The sequence below is a fragment of the Peromyscus maniculatus genome, chromosome 20 (genome assembly GCF_049852395.1).
Source record: "Peromyscus maniculatus bairdii isolate BWxNUB_F1_BW_parent chromosome 20, HU_Pman_BW_mat_3.1, whole genome shotgun sequence".
In the NCBI taxonomy this organism is placed as follows: domain Eukaryota; kingdom Metazoa; phylum Chordata; class Mammalia; order Rodentia; family Cricetidae; genus Peromyscus; species Peromyscus maniculatus.
In genome coordinates, this window is record NC_134871.1 from 64,176,460 (window position 1) to 64,191,072 (window position 14,613).

Here is a 14,613-nt window from a genome sequence, read left to right on the forward strand (position 1 = left end):
AAAAAGAGAAATGTTTGCAAATTCTGTGCCTAGTAGCGTAATAGTCTGTTGGGAAACCTCAATCCTGGATTCTTAATGACAGGGTCCACAGATGAACCTGTGGTCCCTGAAGATGCTTATGAACTGCAGAGGTAGAAATGGCATTCTGGACCTTACCTGGATGTCTAAAGAACCGGGAAGCAGGGCCGCAATGACTAGACAAACTTGGCATCCTTGTGTCTAAAGTCGCATAATAGTGATGGGCAAAGATACCCAAGTTACTGTGTGAGTGTTTGAGTTATGGGCTCCCCTGAAAAATACCCCTTTAACTTTGGGATGTAAGGAAACAATAAATCTATCCTAATGCTTCTCACAGAAAGACCAAACGATCAATAGCAGGGTTCTGCTTCATTCTGCTAGGATCGAAGTCACCGAACTGTTGAAGGAGATAATGAGCCAATTCTGTAGCATGGCAGAAACAGTTTTTTGTAAGACCAACCTCTAGCACTGGCAAACGAGAAAGGGTAACAAGGCCTGGACATTAAAAATTCTGACTTTTTTTTTTTTTTTTTTATTTGTTGGGTCTGTGAGCTAATGGGTGGCCAGTGCTTGGAGTTTTCATTTCCTTATCTGTAACATGATAGCGACAGGAACATTCATAGCATCACTTGGGATTAACTGAGCTCATGCACTGGTGTAGGGTTCCTGCTCAGTGCTATAGTTCTGCCTCCCAAAAATAGTGTAAGTGCTGGGTAGCAGCAGCTGTCTCCAAAAATTTTTGAATGCGCTCATTTCACTTAGGCGTGTGGACATTCTATTGCTCACAAAGCAATAGATTCTGAAGTTAAAAACAATATAAATCAGCAGTGCAAGTCAGAGTATTTCATTTTAAAAAAAGATTCAAGGGTTGATGTTTATTCTCGGGGTTCTCACCCGCTAACCTGACGCCTGTGCACCTGCCGTGGGAGAGGAGGCAGCGGTGGCAGCCTCGCCAGGATCATCACTGGTAAGAGAGGAACATAGTCACCTGGGAGAGAGATTTAAATGACACCCGTGTCTGTGTGTCTCTGTTGCCAGGCCTGTAGGAGAGTCTGTTAAGACCTGGGGTCGTTGGGGGTGAGTCTTGGGGAATTGCTCTAGGGTGGTGGTTTCTGGACACTTCCAGGGTCTCTGCATGAAATGTTGTTAACTGTGGGCTCATTCCTGTGTCAACTGTCATGGACATGCATGCCATTCATTGTCATTCTTCACTGTTTGCTTTGCTCTTAGGTGTGAGCACCGCACCTATTTTAGAGCATAGCTCATGTGCAAGGCCCCAGTCTTACGATCCTGGGAACAGGCATTTCTGAATGTTTATGCAGACCTTCTGGGGCTTGACATTGCTTGCCAGGCTTGTGAATTGAAGGTGCAGGACTATCCGTTTGGGTGAATTCCATGGCCAATCCATGTGCATGTTAATGTTGCTTTTCTAAAACAGTTGTAACAAATTTTCATTAACTTAGATAATGGCTTTAATTGGCATTCATGAGCCAGGAGTATAGGATGGGGTTTGGGGGCCTTAGAGCCTGTTCTTAAATCTTGCATTGACTTTGAATCACTTCAGGCTAGTGTGAGGCGCTGTTATACTTTCAGTCAGGGATAAATGAAAACCTTTATCAACGCCCCACCCCCTGCCTTCTCCAAGTGGTCAGGATCTGTGAAGCAGTCTTTCATTTTACACACTTTCCCCTGGGGGAATAGTAGGCTATATTGCAGATTTTCTGCTATTGCCTCTAGAGGCAAAATTACCTCTAGGAACTATCCAAGGCTTACCATCCTAGAGGCTGGGCCCTGGCTCCTCCCAGCTAGATGGGGAGAATGCCTAAAGCTGCCCTGTCTACTGTGTGTGGGAGGGGGCTGTCCTGTTGTGTCCTGGGGTCAGACCCCAGAGACTCAGCACAGCTCTCTTGCTTGATGGCTGCAAAACTTTGAGAGTCTCTATTCCCTCCCCGTAAAATGAAGGCGTGGGAAGGGCAATAACAGCATTCAGCGGGTTGTTATGACCCCAATCTGACATACTCATGATCCATGCAGACATCCAGCACACAGCTGCGTGGACTTCGCCAGGGTTGCCGTCTGCATCCCGCTGTATCTCTCCTCTCCTCACCACTTTTAATCTCCTTGGACTTATTTTTAAAAATTGTGAAAGAAGAAAAATAAACTGGTCGATGGAAATCAAAGCCTGTCCTTCATTAGCTTTGCTATTCAATATATGGACAGTTATTACTGTGGAAGAAACCGATATAGCTGAGAGTCTGAGAGCCAAGTCAGATGAACACTGGCATTAGCTATAGGCTCCTCTCACAAGACCAGGTAGACTTAGGCAGGCCCAATGTAGGGGTTACAGTATAGGGGATTTGTGGGTAGCCCTTAAGAAGGTGGGGCGTGAGCAGGGCTGTGGACCTGGACATGTGCATGTTAAGAAGGGTGTGTGCAGTTCCTAACCGTTGCTATGGAGATAATGGCCCTTGCAAATTACTGCCACCACCTGGAAGGAGCAGCCTGGGTCTCCACCCAGGAAATCATCCTGCTGAGCAGCCTGCAATGTGAACCCGGCCTGGTCTTTCTCTGAACTCTTCCTCCTGTTGCCCCTCACAAGCAGAGTGGTCCAGCTCTGCCTACCCCCCACCCCCCCAGGAAATGCTTAGTATAGACTTAGCTATATTAAAATCTTTCTTGAAATAACTTAACCAGACCATGAAAGTTTTTTTTTTATTTATTTTATTTTATTATTATTATTTTTGAATTCTCTGCCCATGTACCCATTTGGCAATGTCTAGAAAAAGATTTGAAAGTATATCCTATATCCACCAAATTACTTAATTACAGCTAGGCCCAGAGGGACTAGGACAAAGTGTTTGTAATGTGTGTGTTCAGTTCGCTTCTGATTCCCTCGAAGTTTTAAACAGCTTTGTAGGCTTATCAAAGGTAAAATGTCTAAAAGCACTGTGTAGATTTTGTGCTCTGTACCCCCCCCATGTCATCTTAGTCATTATCTCACTTTTTAAAAATAGTCTCATGTAGACCAGGCTGGCCTCAAACTTGCTAAGTAGATTGGGCTGGCCTTGAACTCTTAAAACTCCTGCCTTTGCCTCCGAAGTGTTGGGATTACAGGTGCGTGCCACCATGCTGGGCCATCCCCTCAATGTAGGACAGGGTTCTTCAATCCCTTGCTCTTTCCTCTCCTCTCTTTTATCGTCTGCCCACTAGTCCTCCAATGATAGGAGATAAAAATAGATGGGAGGGTGAAGGCAGAGCTAACTTTCTTCAACCTGAGACTTGGTGCCGTCGGCAGGGACGTGGTGGTGTTTCCCACGTATCTTTGTGTGGAGCTGTTATAGGTCTGAACAGGTAACGGTGAAGAGATGGCCCATCTTCCTGCTTTATCTCTGTATCTTTTTCCTTACAGGTCAAGCAGCGTCGAAGGCTTGAAGGATGGGTAAAGACTTCCGCTACTACTTCCAGCATCCTTGGTCTCGCATGATCGTGGCTTACCTGGTCATCTTCTTCAACTTCTTGATATTCGCCGAGGACCCAGTTTCTCACAGCCAGACAGAAGCCAATGTTATTGTTGTTGGGAACTGTTTTTCGTTTGTAACCAATAAATACCCTAGAGGCGTCGGCTGGAGGATTTTGAAGGTGCTTCTATGGCTACTGGCCATCCTCATAGGACTAATTGCTGGCAAGTTTCTGTTCCATCAGCGTTTATTTGGTAAGTACCATGTGCTGCCATGCTGCTGGCTCTTGACTTTCTATTCTCTGAGCCAGAGCTGTCTGTTTCCAAAACACAATGCCAGATGCTTGCAGCTTGTCCTCTAGCCTCAGTCTGTTCTGGGCCGTTGTCGTTAGGCAGATTCGTTAACTGCCCCATGTTTGATGTTTAAGGGAAATGGTCATGAAATAAAATTGGTATCAGATTTCACTTAAAAATGGCTTAAACAAACAAAAAAATATATATGAAAATAGCCCTAAGTGTGGTATAGTGAAGAGTGCAAAATGTAAAGACAGTGTCTTCTTATAGCACACACTTCACTAAAGTGAGCCAACTGCTACACACACACACACACACACACACACACACACACACACACACACGTATATGAAATTATAGACAGAGCATTTTTTTGCATCATAAAAATGCTTTTTGCATTTATTTATTTAGTGTGGTGTGTGTGTGTGTGTGTTCAGAGAACAGCTAAGAGGAGTTGGTTCTCTCCTTGCACCATGTGGATTCTAAGAATTAAACTCAAGTCACCAGGGGTTGTGGCAATAGACTCTTCCCTCTGAGCCATTTCTTAACCCCCATTTTTAAGTCCCATCCCCTGGTTAAAAAAACTAAAACAGAACTTTGGCGTTATGATGTTTATTTGGAACCTGAATAGTATAGTATACAAAAGAACAGTATAGTATTAAGGAACCTCTTGTTAACAAATATCAGAAACATTAGTTTAAGTTAAAAAGTAACTAGTTATGTGCTAGAGCAGTGGTTCTCAGCCTTCCTAATGCTATGACCCTTTAAAACAGTTCCTCATGTTGTGGTGACCCCCAGTCATAAAATTATTTTGTTACTACTTCATAACTGTATTATATTGTGAGCTATAATGTAAATATCTGATATGCAGGGTAGCTGATATGTGACCCCGCCAAAGGGGTCATGACCCACAGGTTGAGAACCACTGTGCTAAAGGGATGGATGTTTTTGGTTAAGAGCATTGGCTGCTCTTCCAGAAGTCCTGAGTTTAATTCCTAGCACCCACATGGTGGCTCACAACCATCTATAACTGTAGTCTCATGGGATCCCATGCGTGTCGACATACATGCAGACAGAACTCCCATATACATAAATAAATCTATAAGTAGCTAGTTATAAGGATACTGGAGCATTGCACAGACACCGAGGAGAAAATTCACTTTGGATTTTGGGGTGATCAAGGCCCAGAGCTCGGTCAGGATGAGACTCAGTGTGCATTCACTCAGTCAGACTAGCTTTACCCAAGTTGAAACTCCTAGGGAAGAGACTGACTTTGACCCAGTGGGATGTGGTTCCCACTGCTGGCCTAATTGATGTTGGTCAAGAAGTAGAGATATTGATCCAACAGATATTCACTTATTACACACCAGACACTAGGCTAGAACACGTAAGAGGCAAAGCCTCTGCTCTCACGAACGCTTACCTTCTGTTGGAGGGAGGTAGACAGATAACTGTGCAATACTTGATGAGCTGAAACACCAGCAGGGTGAAATCAGATGCGAGAGAGAACTGCAGCTTGGTTCGTCACTAAAAGACTTTAATAAAAAACGCATTGTACTCAGCAGGATAGCAAGTCGGGAAATAAAAGAGTATTGTACTCGGCGGTGATAACAATTGAGGTGGGGAATTCTGGGGTGATTTAGACAAACCGTCTTTACAGAACAATAAGTATGATTGTATCTCTTTAGTCTTGGGCTAAGGATATGGGAAGAAATCATAGCTTTACAGGGGACAAGAGCAGAGACCCTATTCCTTAGATGCAGGCCTGAGCGAAGATGCTGAAGTAAATGTATCTGAGGTGGGGAGGGAAAGAGGAGAGCTTCTCCCCACTTGGCAACCCTCACTTTATTATGAAGAACAAAAAAGAAAGATGGTTGGATAATAAGGGACTTTAAGGCACGTGGTCAAGGTTTGGAACACTGGGTAGAAGGAGGTCAGTGGGCCAGGGCTAGGTGGACAGGTTGCTGATTATTATCACAGAGAGCCACCAGGGGTAACCACTTACAAATGTGAACGGCGCCAAACTGAATTGTCCAGCACAGTCCCCAGGACCTAGATTTGAAAGTCTGGTGGGGATTGCTCTGACTTGCATCTTGCAAGTAAAAGCTGGCAAAAGGGAATCTGGCTGGACAGGAAGGGAGCCAACAGTCTGGAAGCAGCCTGAAAGAGCTTGAAGATTTAGATGAACACCAAGCATTCCAGAGTTCAAGTGAAGTGGAAATCATGAAAGGCCGAAGACTTGTGGGCGTGGTTGAGTGACAGTCGTTCTTTAGTGGTGATTTCCAGGGTGTGGTCTTTAGGGTTCCATTCAGTGGTCAGGAGGGACAGGTCATTGACACAGGAGATGCACAGCAACGTAGTGTTAGTTGGCTTTCTCCCATCAAGTGCAGAACAGGCATGGCATTATATGTAGTAATCATATGTGTAGAAGCAGTAAAGGGTGGGTGGTGAATGTGAAAGACTCAGTTTCCAAAATGGGTAAGGAGTGCTGGAGAGAGAAGTCAGTAGGTTTCCTTACGAATAATGGCTACAGGTGTTTGGAAGCCATTCGGGGAACTTTGGAAAAATGCAGCCGTTATGGCAAATGGGCCAGACTATTAAGGCTGGAGAAAAGCATCTGAATTTATGAAAGAAAGGATGACTGAGAACCATCTAGTTAAAATAATGGCTTAATAACGAGGGTAGGTGATTTGACTTGGAAATTGCTACATGTTGCCAAGTTATTCTCCTATAAATTCTGCCTCTTATACTGGAACCAGATGTCAATCATGGATTGCATGTCAAATCTCCTGTTAGTATAAGTGGTTGAGCTCTGAAAAAGCACTTGAAATTTCAAGTGGTTTACTGAGCATGAACTATTTTAAAATAATGCAAAAGTGCATCTTAACTTTCCTGCTTACAATAGAAAAGATTTCAACGTCAGTTCTATGACTCCAGTCTGACAATTTCTTTTTCTTCCACTTGCTCCAAGTGGTGTATCTTAGAGAAGGGGTAACTAGCTTGCAAGTTTTGTGAGTGAGGTAAGTGGACTCCTGGCTGAGCTTCCCGACCAACTCAAAACCTGTGTTCTCTGTCTCTTTTCATCTCTCTTCCTCCTTGGCTCAGAAACCCTAAGTCCTTCCTCCTGGCTAGTCTCTTTGCCTCTGGTTCACAATGGATTATAGAGTGATTTTACTACACTGCTAAGTGACCCCTGTCATCTACAAGATGGAGTCCAAATAGTTTGGATGGGTGGCTGAGCTCTTGATGACTACTCCAGCCTGACTCTAGCCTTTCCACAGTGCACAGTGTGTTACCCTCAAACTCTCTGCCTTCTTCGCTGTCCCTTTTCCAGGGCCCTCCAATGTCACCTGGGCCACCTCTGACAGCTCAGCCAACTTCTTTCCCATTTCAAATCCTAGTTCAAGCATCACTCCCCTCAGGCTGCTTTCTGAAGCCCTCCGGCATTATTCCGGGTGTCTTCTCTCCACAGGAGTCTACTTGCTGCCAAGCAGTGGGACAGGATGGCCTCAGCTGACAGCCTGCAGCATTGTGGGAAAGGATCCAAACTTTAATGCACGCACCAATGTTCTTATTGGCTTGATAAGAGATAAATGTTTCTGTCTTGGTTCCCAGATAACTAGCCTTTATACATAATTCATCTTAAAAAAAGCTATATTTAAGCCTTTAATGATGTGAGGCTACAAGTCCATGACAGTGATGTTGTTGATGCTGTGCGCATGCTGAGGGGACTGAAGCTTAAGCCACAAGCACAGAACTTTGTGCTACAGAAATACCAGGATGGTTTATGAAATGATCGGAGTGCTTTTGTGCCGTCTGTGAAGCAGTTTAGCCTTCTGTAATTCTCTAATAAAATGTCAGACGTAGATATTAAATAAAATTCCCTATCCCCTTCAGTTCACTCTATATCTCTCATATGCTTTACTAACCCCATGTTAGGGAACTTCAAAAGAACAACAGGCTACTATTAATTTATATACAAAGTGAGCGACTGGAGCGAACAGGTGACCACCTCATTTACCGGTTGAATGGTTACCGATTTATGGGTGAGATACAATGTTACAATTGCAGGTTTACAGCTGTCTAGATACAATGTTACGATTGCCGTTTTACAGCTATGTAGATACAATGTTATAATTGCAGGTTCACAGCCATTTGGAAGCAGCGTGCTTTTTGTGTTAAGACAGGGTCTTGCTTTGTGGCCCAGAGTGGCCTCGAACTCTCAATCTTCCTGTCTCAGCTCCTCAAGCGCTGGGATTATAGGCCTTCTTCTCTGTACTAGCAGGGGCAAGTGACTGAGGAGCACATTCAAAAGAATTTTTTTAGTTTCAAGACTAGCTCTTGTTGAATGTCGTATAAAGATTTATCAGAAGGGAGCTCTGTTGAATCATCGGTTTGAACACTCTGATGTCTCTCTTTTCTATTTGCTTGGATGAGTCTAGCTTTTTTTTATGCATTCAAATAATATGTTCTGGCATGATTTTATATCCATGGATAGAGAAATTCTGCTTGTAATATTTATATGAGAAGGGAATTTAATTTCTTAGGTTTATTAAATAATTAATTTTTATTCTAAATATAAATTGAAGTTATTCCCAACAATATGTGCACTAGTACATGAATCAGGAAATCAGGTTCATAGAAAGGCAGGAAAATCTAATGTACTTTGACTCTGTGAGCTGTGTTATCCTGTGACTTCTGAACTTCCATGGAACCTGTAGTCAGGATTTTTCTTTGGGCAGCCAGCCAGCTCCCAAACAATGACTTGGAGACTCCTTATTAATTATGAAAGCTTGACCTGTAGCTTAGGCTTGTCCCATAAGCTCTTAGAATTTAAATGAACCCATTTCTATTAATCTACATTTTATCATGTGACTTCTTACCTTTCTTTCATTGTGTGTGGCCCACCCCCCACATCTCCACGGCATCACCTCCTGTGTGCCTCCATTCCCCTCCTCTTCCTTTCTCTCTCTGGAAATCCCGCCTATACCTCCTGCCTAGCTATTGGCCATTCAGCTTTTTATTACATCAATCACAGCAAAAACCTCTCCACACAGTGTACAAATATCCCACAACAGGAACCCAGGCAGACGGGGCAATGGAAAGCATTACTTCCTTTGGCTTTCTGCAGTAATGGCGATTTCAAGGCCCCGTATGGGAATTGCTTCTGCAAAATGTTAGGATTTCCTTGTCATAAATTTTGGTAAGTGGTTTGTTCTTCCTTCTGCTTTGTGCAGGCAGTGTTGAATGGTGAGATGACCAGTGCATATGTGGATTTCCATTTTTTTAGTCTTAAGCTTTCATAAAAGGAGGGAGCATAATATTTAAACATAGGAGCAAGTTTATAATACTATATTCTGCCTGTCCTCCCTTTAAAAATATATCTTTATTAGTGCTTTGAGAGTTCCATACAATGTATTTTGATTATCTTCATTCCCTACTCCTGACCCTAACTCCTCCAAGATCCACACCCAATCCCCATCCTTTGCTGCCTTCATTTCCTTTGTTTTCTAAGAACCTGCTAAGTCTGATCCACAAGAGGTGCTTCCCTGAGGCATAGGGGTTTGTGCAACTTTACCAACTGACTCATCTAGACTAGCCAAGCCACTTCACAAATGGGTCCTCTCCTGCTACGTCTTCTGTTATAGTTTTGTTTTCTGACATGTTCCAAGAGCCTCTGTCAACTTTCCTTTTTAACACTGCCCCCCACTAACTAACTGGTTGTCAGGTGACCTCTGCCTGAAGGAGCTGTCCATCTTTTAACAAGAAGATGTACTGTATATTTACTGAAGTCAGGACCCAGCTGGCGCCGAAGAGATGGAAGGCAGGCAGATTCAGAATGGGTTGCCAGGGGTAGCGTGTGAAAATGATTCTAAACCTAAGTCTTTGTTAAGGTGACTATTGCTGTTGATGAAACACTGTGACCAAAGAAACTTGGAGAGGGAAGGGTTTATTCAGCTTACACTTCTGTATCACTGTTCATCATTGAAGGAAGTCAGGACAGGAACTCAAACAGAGCAGGAACCTGGAGGCAGGAGCTGATGTAGAAGTCATGGAGGGGTGCTGCTTACTGGTTTGCTCAGCCTGCTTTGCAGAACCCAGGACCAGCAGCTCAGGGATGGCACCAGCCATAGTGGACTGGGCCCTCCCCCATCAATCACTAATTAAGAAAATGCCCCATAGTCAGATCTTATGGAGGCATTTTCTCAATTGAGGCTCCCTCCTTTCAGATGACTCTAGCTTGTGTCAAGTTGACATAAAACTATCCAGAATAGTATGTATGTATATGTATGTATGTATGTATGTATGTATGTATGTATGTATATGTATATATTTGGTCTCTAAGCTATACCACAAGCCCTTTGAGAGCAGGCCTTATGCTGCTGTTTTCCATCTGATCCTCAGGGACTAAACAGTGCCTGGCACACAGTATTCAATACATTTAAAGGACTGGATAGAAGATGTCTTCATCTTTCCTGTGTTGATTTTGCTGATGTTGCCTTTTCATTGGAAACTATAGAAAGGTATTCATTTGTTCATTCATAAAATATGAGATAGAGAATTTAAAATCTGGTTAAAGAGACAAGATACATAGGCATGAAAAATTAAATACTCGGATAATAAAAGGAAAAGCATATCAAGTATCAAATGAATAGTCTACACTGAGTGCTGTGGGAATTCAAGAGGGGAGGTCACAGTGGGCTAGGAAGGTGAAAAGAAGCTTTCCTGCCCACATGGGACCTCAACTGAGTATAAATCAAGAGTGGGACTAGGTAGAAATGTGCTGGGAAGCTTTGATGGTCAGAGGTTGCAGTCTGTTATGGGCTGACAGCTCTCTCCAAAACTCAACAACATGAAGGACTCCCTCCCCATCAAGACTTCCTGCTCTCTACCTGCCCTTATCTGGAGAACATCTCTGGGCCCTGAGGACTGGCCTTATCTGAAAGGTGTCTCTAAGCCTGGATGCCTGATTAATCTCTAGCATGACCCTTGGCACCTTCCTGCTAGAAACCTCCCCCCCCCCCCCCCCCCCCCCCGCTGCACATATGGTAACTAAGACTTGTACTAGGAGCTTTGCTATAGGACCCTGCTGCCACATAGGAAGCCTTATGACAGGAGCGTGCCACTTCATACAAATAAGGTTTGTGGCTAGGCTTCCCAATCCTATGTATTTTCTATACTCTGGAATAAAGTTGAGCTGATTCGCCAGTCATCTCCCAGAGGGCTGCCTCCATCCTATCCACAGCCATTAGAGCCCTGTCCCTAGCTTCCGCCCACTTCACCCTTGTGGACCAATGCACTAACGATCCCAAGAAAGAAGGAGAACGGCAGAAATACAGAGGTCAGGACATGGGGTAGATGGTGATGTGAGCACAGGAGATAATGATGATTCAGGTTTTAAAATATGGGCGTGGTGGTGGTAAGAGGAGAAACAGGGCTTGTCTGGAATGAGGTTGTGAAAGGCTTGTGTTAAGAAAGAGCGGGAGAAACAGTGCTCAGGTTGGTTGGGTCATAAATTCTTTGGTCTTCAAATGCTTTTGTTGGGACTTTAGACTTATGTTCTTTGAGTTTGGGGGAAAATCTGCAGAAATTCTGAAATGATGGCACAGTTACTGAGGGAGTTAATGAGGCAGAATCTGAGGGGAGTTGTCAAGGGAGAGACTGGGGAGTAAAAGAGATTTCCTTAATTAGGGGTTGAGAGTGTTCAGGCCCATGTGCAGTAGGGATGGAGTGATGGGAACTCAAGCAGGATGCGAAGAGGAGAGAATGTGAAGCTTCCAGGGCTGATGGGACCTGAGGTGTGAGCTCAGGGTGAGACTGAAGGCAGCTAGGACAGACTGGGTGGGATGCTCGGAGGTCTGATCATCTTGGGGCTGAAGGAGGAGAGAGAAGGTTCTACTTCATAGGGAGCAAACAGGCAGTGGCCATTTGTCATGAAAGACTGTGCACATGTCTCCCCAAACCACGAGGGCAGATTCCTTTCTTAAAATGTAGTGCCTGTTTCTGTGTTCAGCTGGTCACCCTGCTAAATAACCCACTGTCAAACTTGTTAGTATGAATAGTAGCTGGATGTCTGTTTCTATAGATATCACGTGGGAAGAGGAAATAGGACTAAAAACAGCCCTTGTGTGAGCTGGGGTTAGTTTTTGCCACTAAAAGATCTTGCTGACATATTTGGACAAACCCGGGCCTGGCGTTTCAGAGTTGGAGACACTGGACTGTGGGTCTCTGTTTGGCTACAGTTAAGAACCTTCATTCTTATCCTTTCTTCCCCCCAGGTATCTGAGCCTTATTAAAAACATCTTGATTCTTTTTAAAGGGTTGTGATAACAAAAGGCTGGTTCCTACACTAAAGAGAATTAGAACTGGATGGCTCTAACAGTTTTGTGTTTCTATTGTGCAAACTATCAACGGCCTTCTAGGGTTCTCTTTGTGCTTATGATTGTTTTATTTTTAAACAGTCAGGTTTTTTTTTTTTTTGAGGGGAGTAATTTCAATATATCATGAGATGTTTGTTTTTTACTCTTTTTGGGGGGCTTGCCACCCAGCTCCCAAATACATTCACACTCAGAGGCTCATTATTACTTAAGAATGCCCGGCCTTAGCTTGGCCTAGTTTCTTGCCAGCTTTTCTTAACTTTAAATTATCCCATCTACCTTTTACCTCTGGGCTTTTCCTTTCCTATTCCTGTATATCTTTCTTTCTTACTCCATGGCTTGCTGTGCAGCTGGGTGGCTGGCCCCTGGAGTCCTCCTCCTCCTCTGGCTCCTTCTTTCTTTCACTCTATCTCCTTCTATCTATTCTCTCTGCCTGCCAGCCCCGCCTTTCTCCTGCCTTGCTATTGGCCATTCAGTTCTTTATTAGAACATCAGGTGTTTTATACTGGCACAGTAACACAGCTTCACAGAGTTAAACAAATGCAACATAAACAGAAGTAACACATCTTAAATTTAATCCTACCACTTGAGAGACAGAGCCAGGCAGATCTCTGTGAGTTTGAGGCCAGCCTGGTCTACAGAGTGAGATCCAGGACAGGCACTAAAACTACACAGAGAAACCCTGTCTTGTAAAAAACAACAGAAACAACAACAAAAAGATATAAAAAAATCAAGCACTTTGGAAAAAACATTATTCCAATACAATGATATGGGTATGGGTGAATTGCTTTGCATTAATTTGAGCTCTGAACAGCTCATTGATAATAAATGAATAATGAATTCACTATTACTTATGACGAATGGTCCTTAGGTGTATCACAGTACTTAGCAGTACATGTAGAAAAATGTATTCATAACTGCTCAGCAGAAATATAAACAGTTGGTGGTTTTTAGTATTGTATGACCAAGATGATGTGGATTTCTGTCTCTAGGAGTCAGGTAACTCGTGTGTCCATAGTCATCTCATCTACAGATCTGTAAGTGGTACTGACACTATCCATAGCTTTTAAACTTTGTCCTTTCAAAGCATTAAGTCTTTTACACTGGAGACAATGGTTCTAGAGAGATATCACCATCTTTCTTCTCAACAAATCCATCCCTAGTGTTAATATCTTCATTTCTGAAAGCACTTGGATTGTCAATACTCAGTTACAATCTATAGAGAAAGTACTTTTGAGCCAGAGATGACGGGAGACTTCATTGCAAAGCCTGGCATGTCCTTCTGGTAGGAGAAACAAAGCACAGCTTTGATATGTAGATATGAAACAGGTTGTGGGAAGCAAACTGAAAAATTGTTGGCCATTTAAAAAAACAATCAACAGAATGTTGTTCTTCATAAGGGAATTTGACATATGAGAGCTGTGGAAGGTGGGTGCAGACCTCTGTGGTAGAGCACTTTCCCAGCGTGTGTGTGGCCCTGAGTTTGATGCTCGGGTGCTACAGAAGGGGTCATTGAAGTGTGGAGCCCTTTACAGAAGATCCGCTGCCCCCTGACTGTAGTGTTCTTTCTCTCCTATAGCAGGAAGAGATGGTGAGGCTGGAAATCCCACCTAACGATGTCCTCCCACCTGCCTGTGAGGTGTGTAGTCATTAGCTGGCAGTCAGAGGCACATCCATTAGCACTAGAAGGCAATCAGCTGCAGCCTTCAGGGCAGAATCTGCTGCGCTCCAGTGCCTAGGACAGAGATTACAAACTCCATAGAAAGGTATTTCAAGGACTTGATGCTCAGGGGGAGCATTTGTAATTCAGCCACCAGGGAAGCATTCGAAGTACTTTTTATGTTATTTTATTTTTTCTGTTCTTGGTAGAGATGAGTCACCCAGGGTCAAGGGACTCTTGCCTCCAGGTTGATTATCGCCTCCACTTCCTCTTCTCATTCCCTGTGTGGGAGGTTATGCCGCGGGATCCTTCTGGAGACACGGTCAAATGGAATCCCAGCAGGCAGCTGGACTCACATGTCCAGCAAGAGGAAAACCAGCTCACTCTTAGTGTGGTGGCCAAGTGTCCAAGCTGGCAGGGAAGAGAGCTTGCTTATTGGGTTATTTAGAATTAATACATTGTTTGTTTTTCCAACATAGGGTAATTATTCCTGACTGAAGCAGGGTGTTATCGGAGAGGCTATGGCCTCTTTTTTTTTTTTTTTTTTTTCCTTCCTGGTTTGCTTTTCTTTTCCTCCCGTTAGCTTCTCTCACTGCAGTAATTAGACTCACTCCGAAAGATGTTTTCATGGAGTTAAAATAGTATGCTGCTTAGGGGGTGCTGTGGACTAACAAGGATGTTAGCAATGACATCAGTGGGCCGTCTTGTTCCCTTCCTGGGGAAATTGGCAAGGTGGGTGGTGAGGGGGAGGGTGTGGGACAAAGCTCTCACAAGGGGCTGTGTTGCTATGAGGGGTTCTAGACAGA

At 43.8% G+C, this 14,613-nt stretch overlaps 1 protein-coding gene across 1 annotated transcript in view; it reads left to right on the plus strand.

Annotated features, from left to right (window-relative positions):
* The window catches only part of Tmem117 (transmembrane protein 117), a 446,256-nt gene that overhangs the window by 4,274 nt on the left and 427,369 nt on the right, over positions 1–14,613 (plus strand). The window contains exon 2 of the mRNA XM_076556662.1: positions 3,428–3,730. Within this exon, the coding sequence (XP_076412777.1) occupies positions 3,454–3,730 (277 nt within the window). The 5' untranslated portion in view covers positions 3,428–3,453. The remainder of the gene's footprint in view (positions 1–3,427; positions 3,731–14,613) is intronic.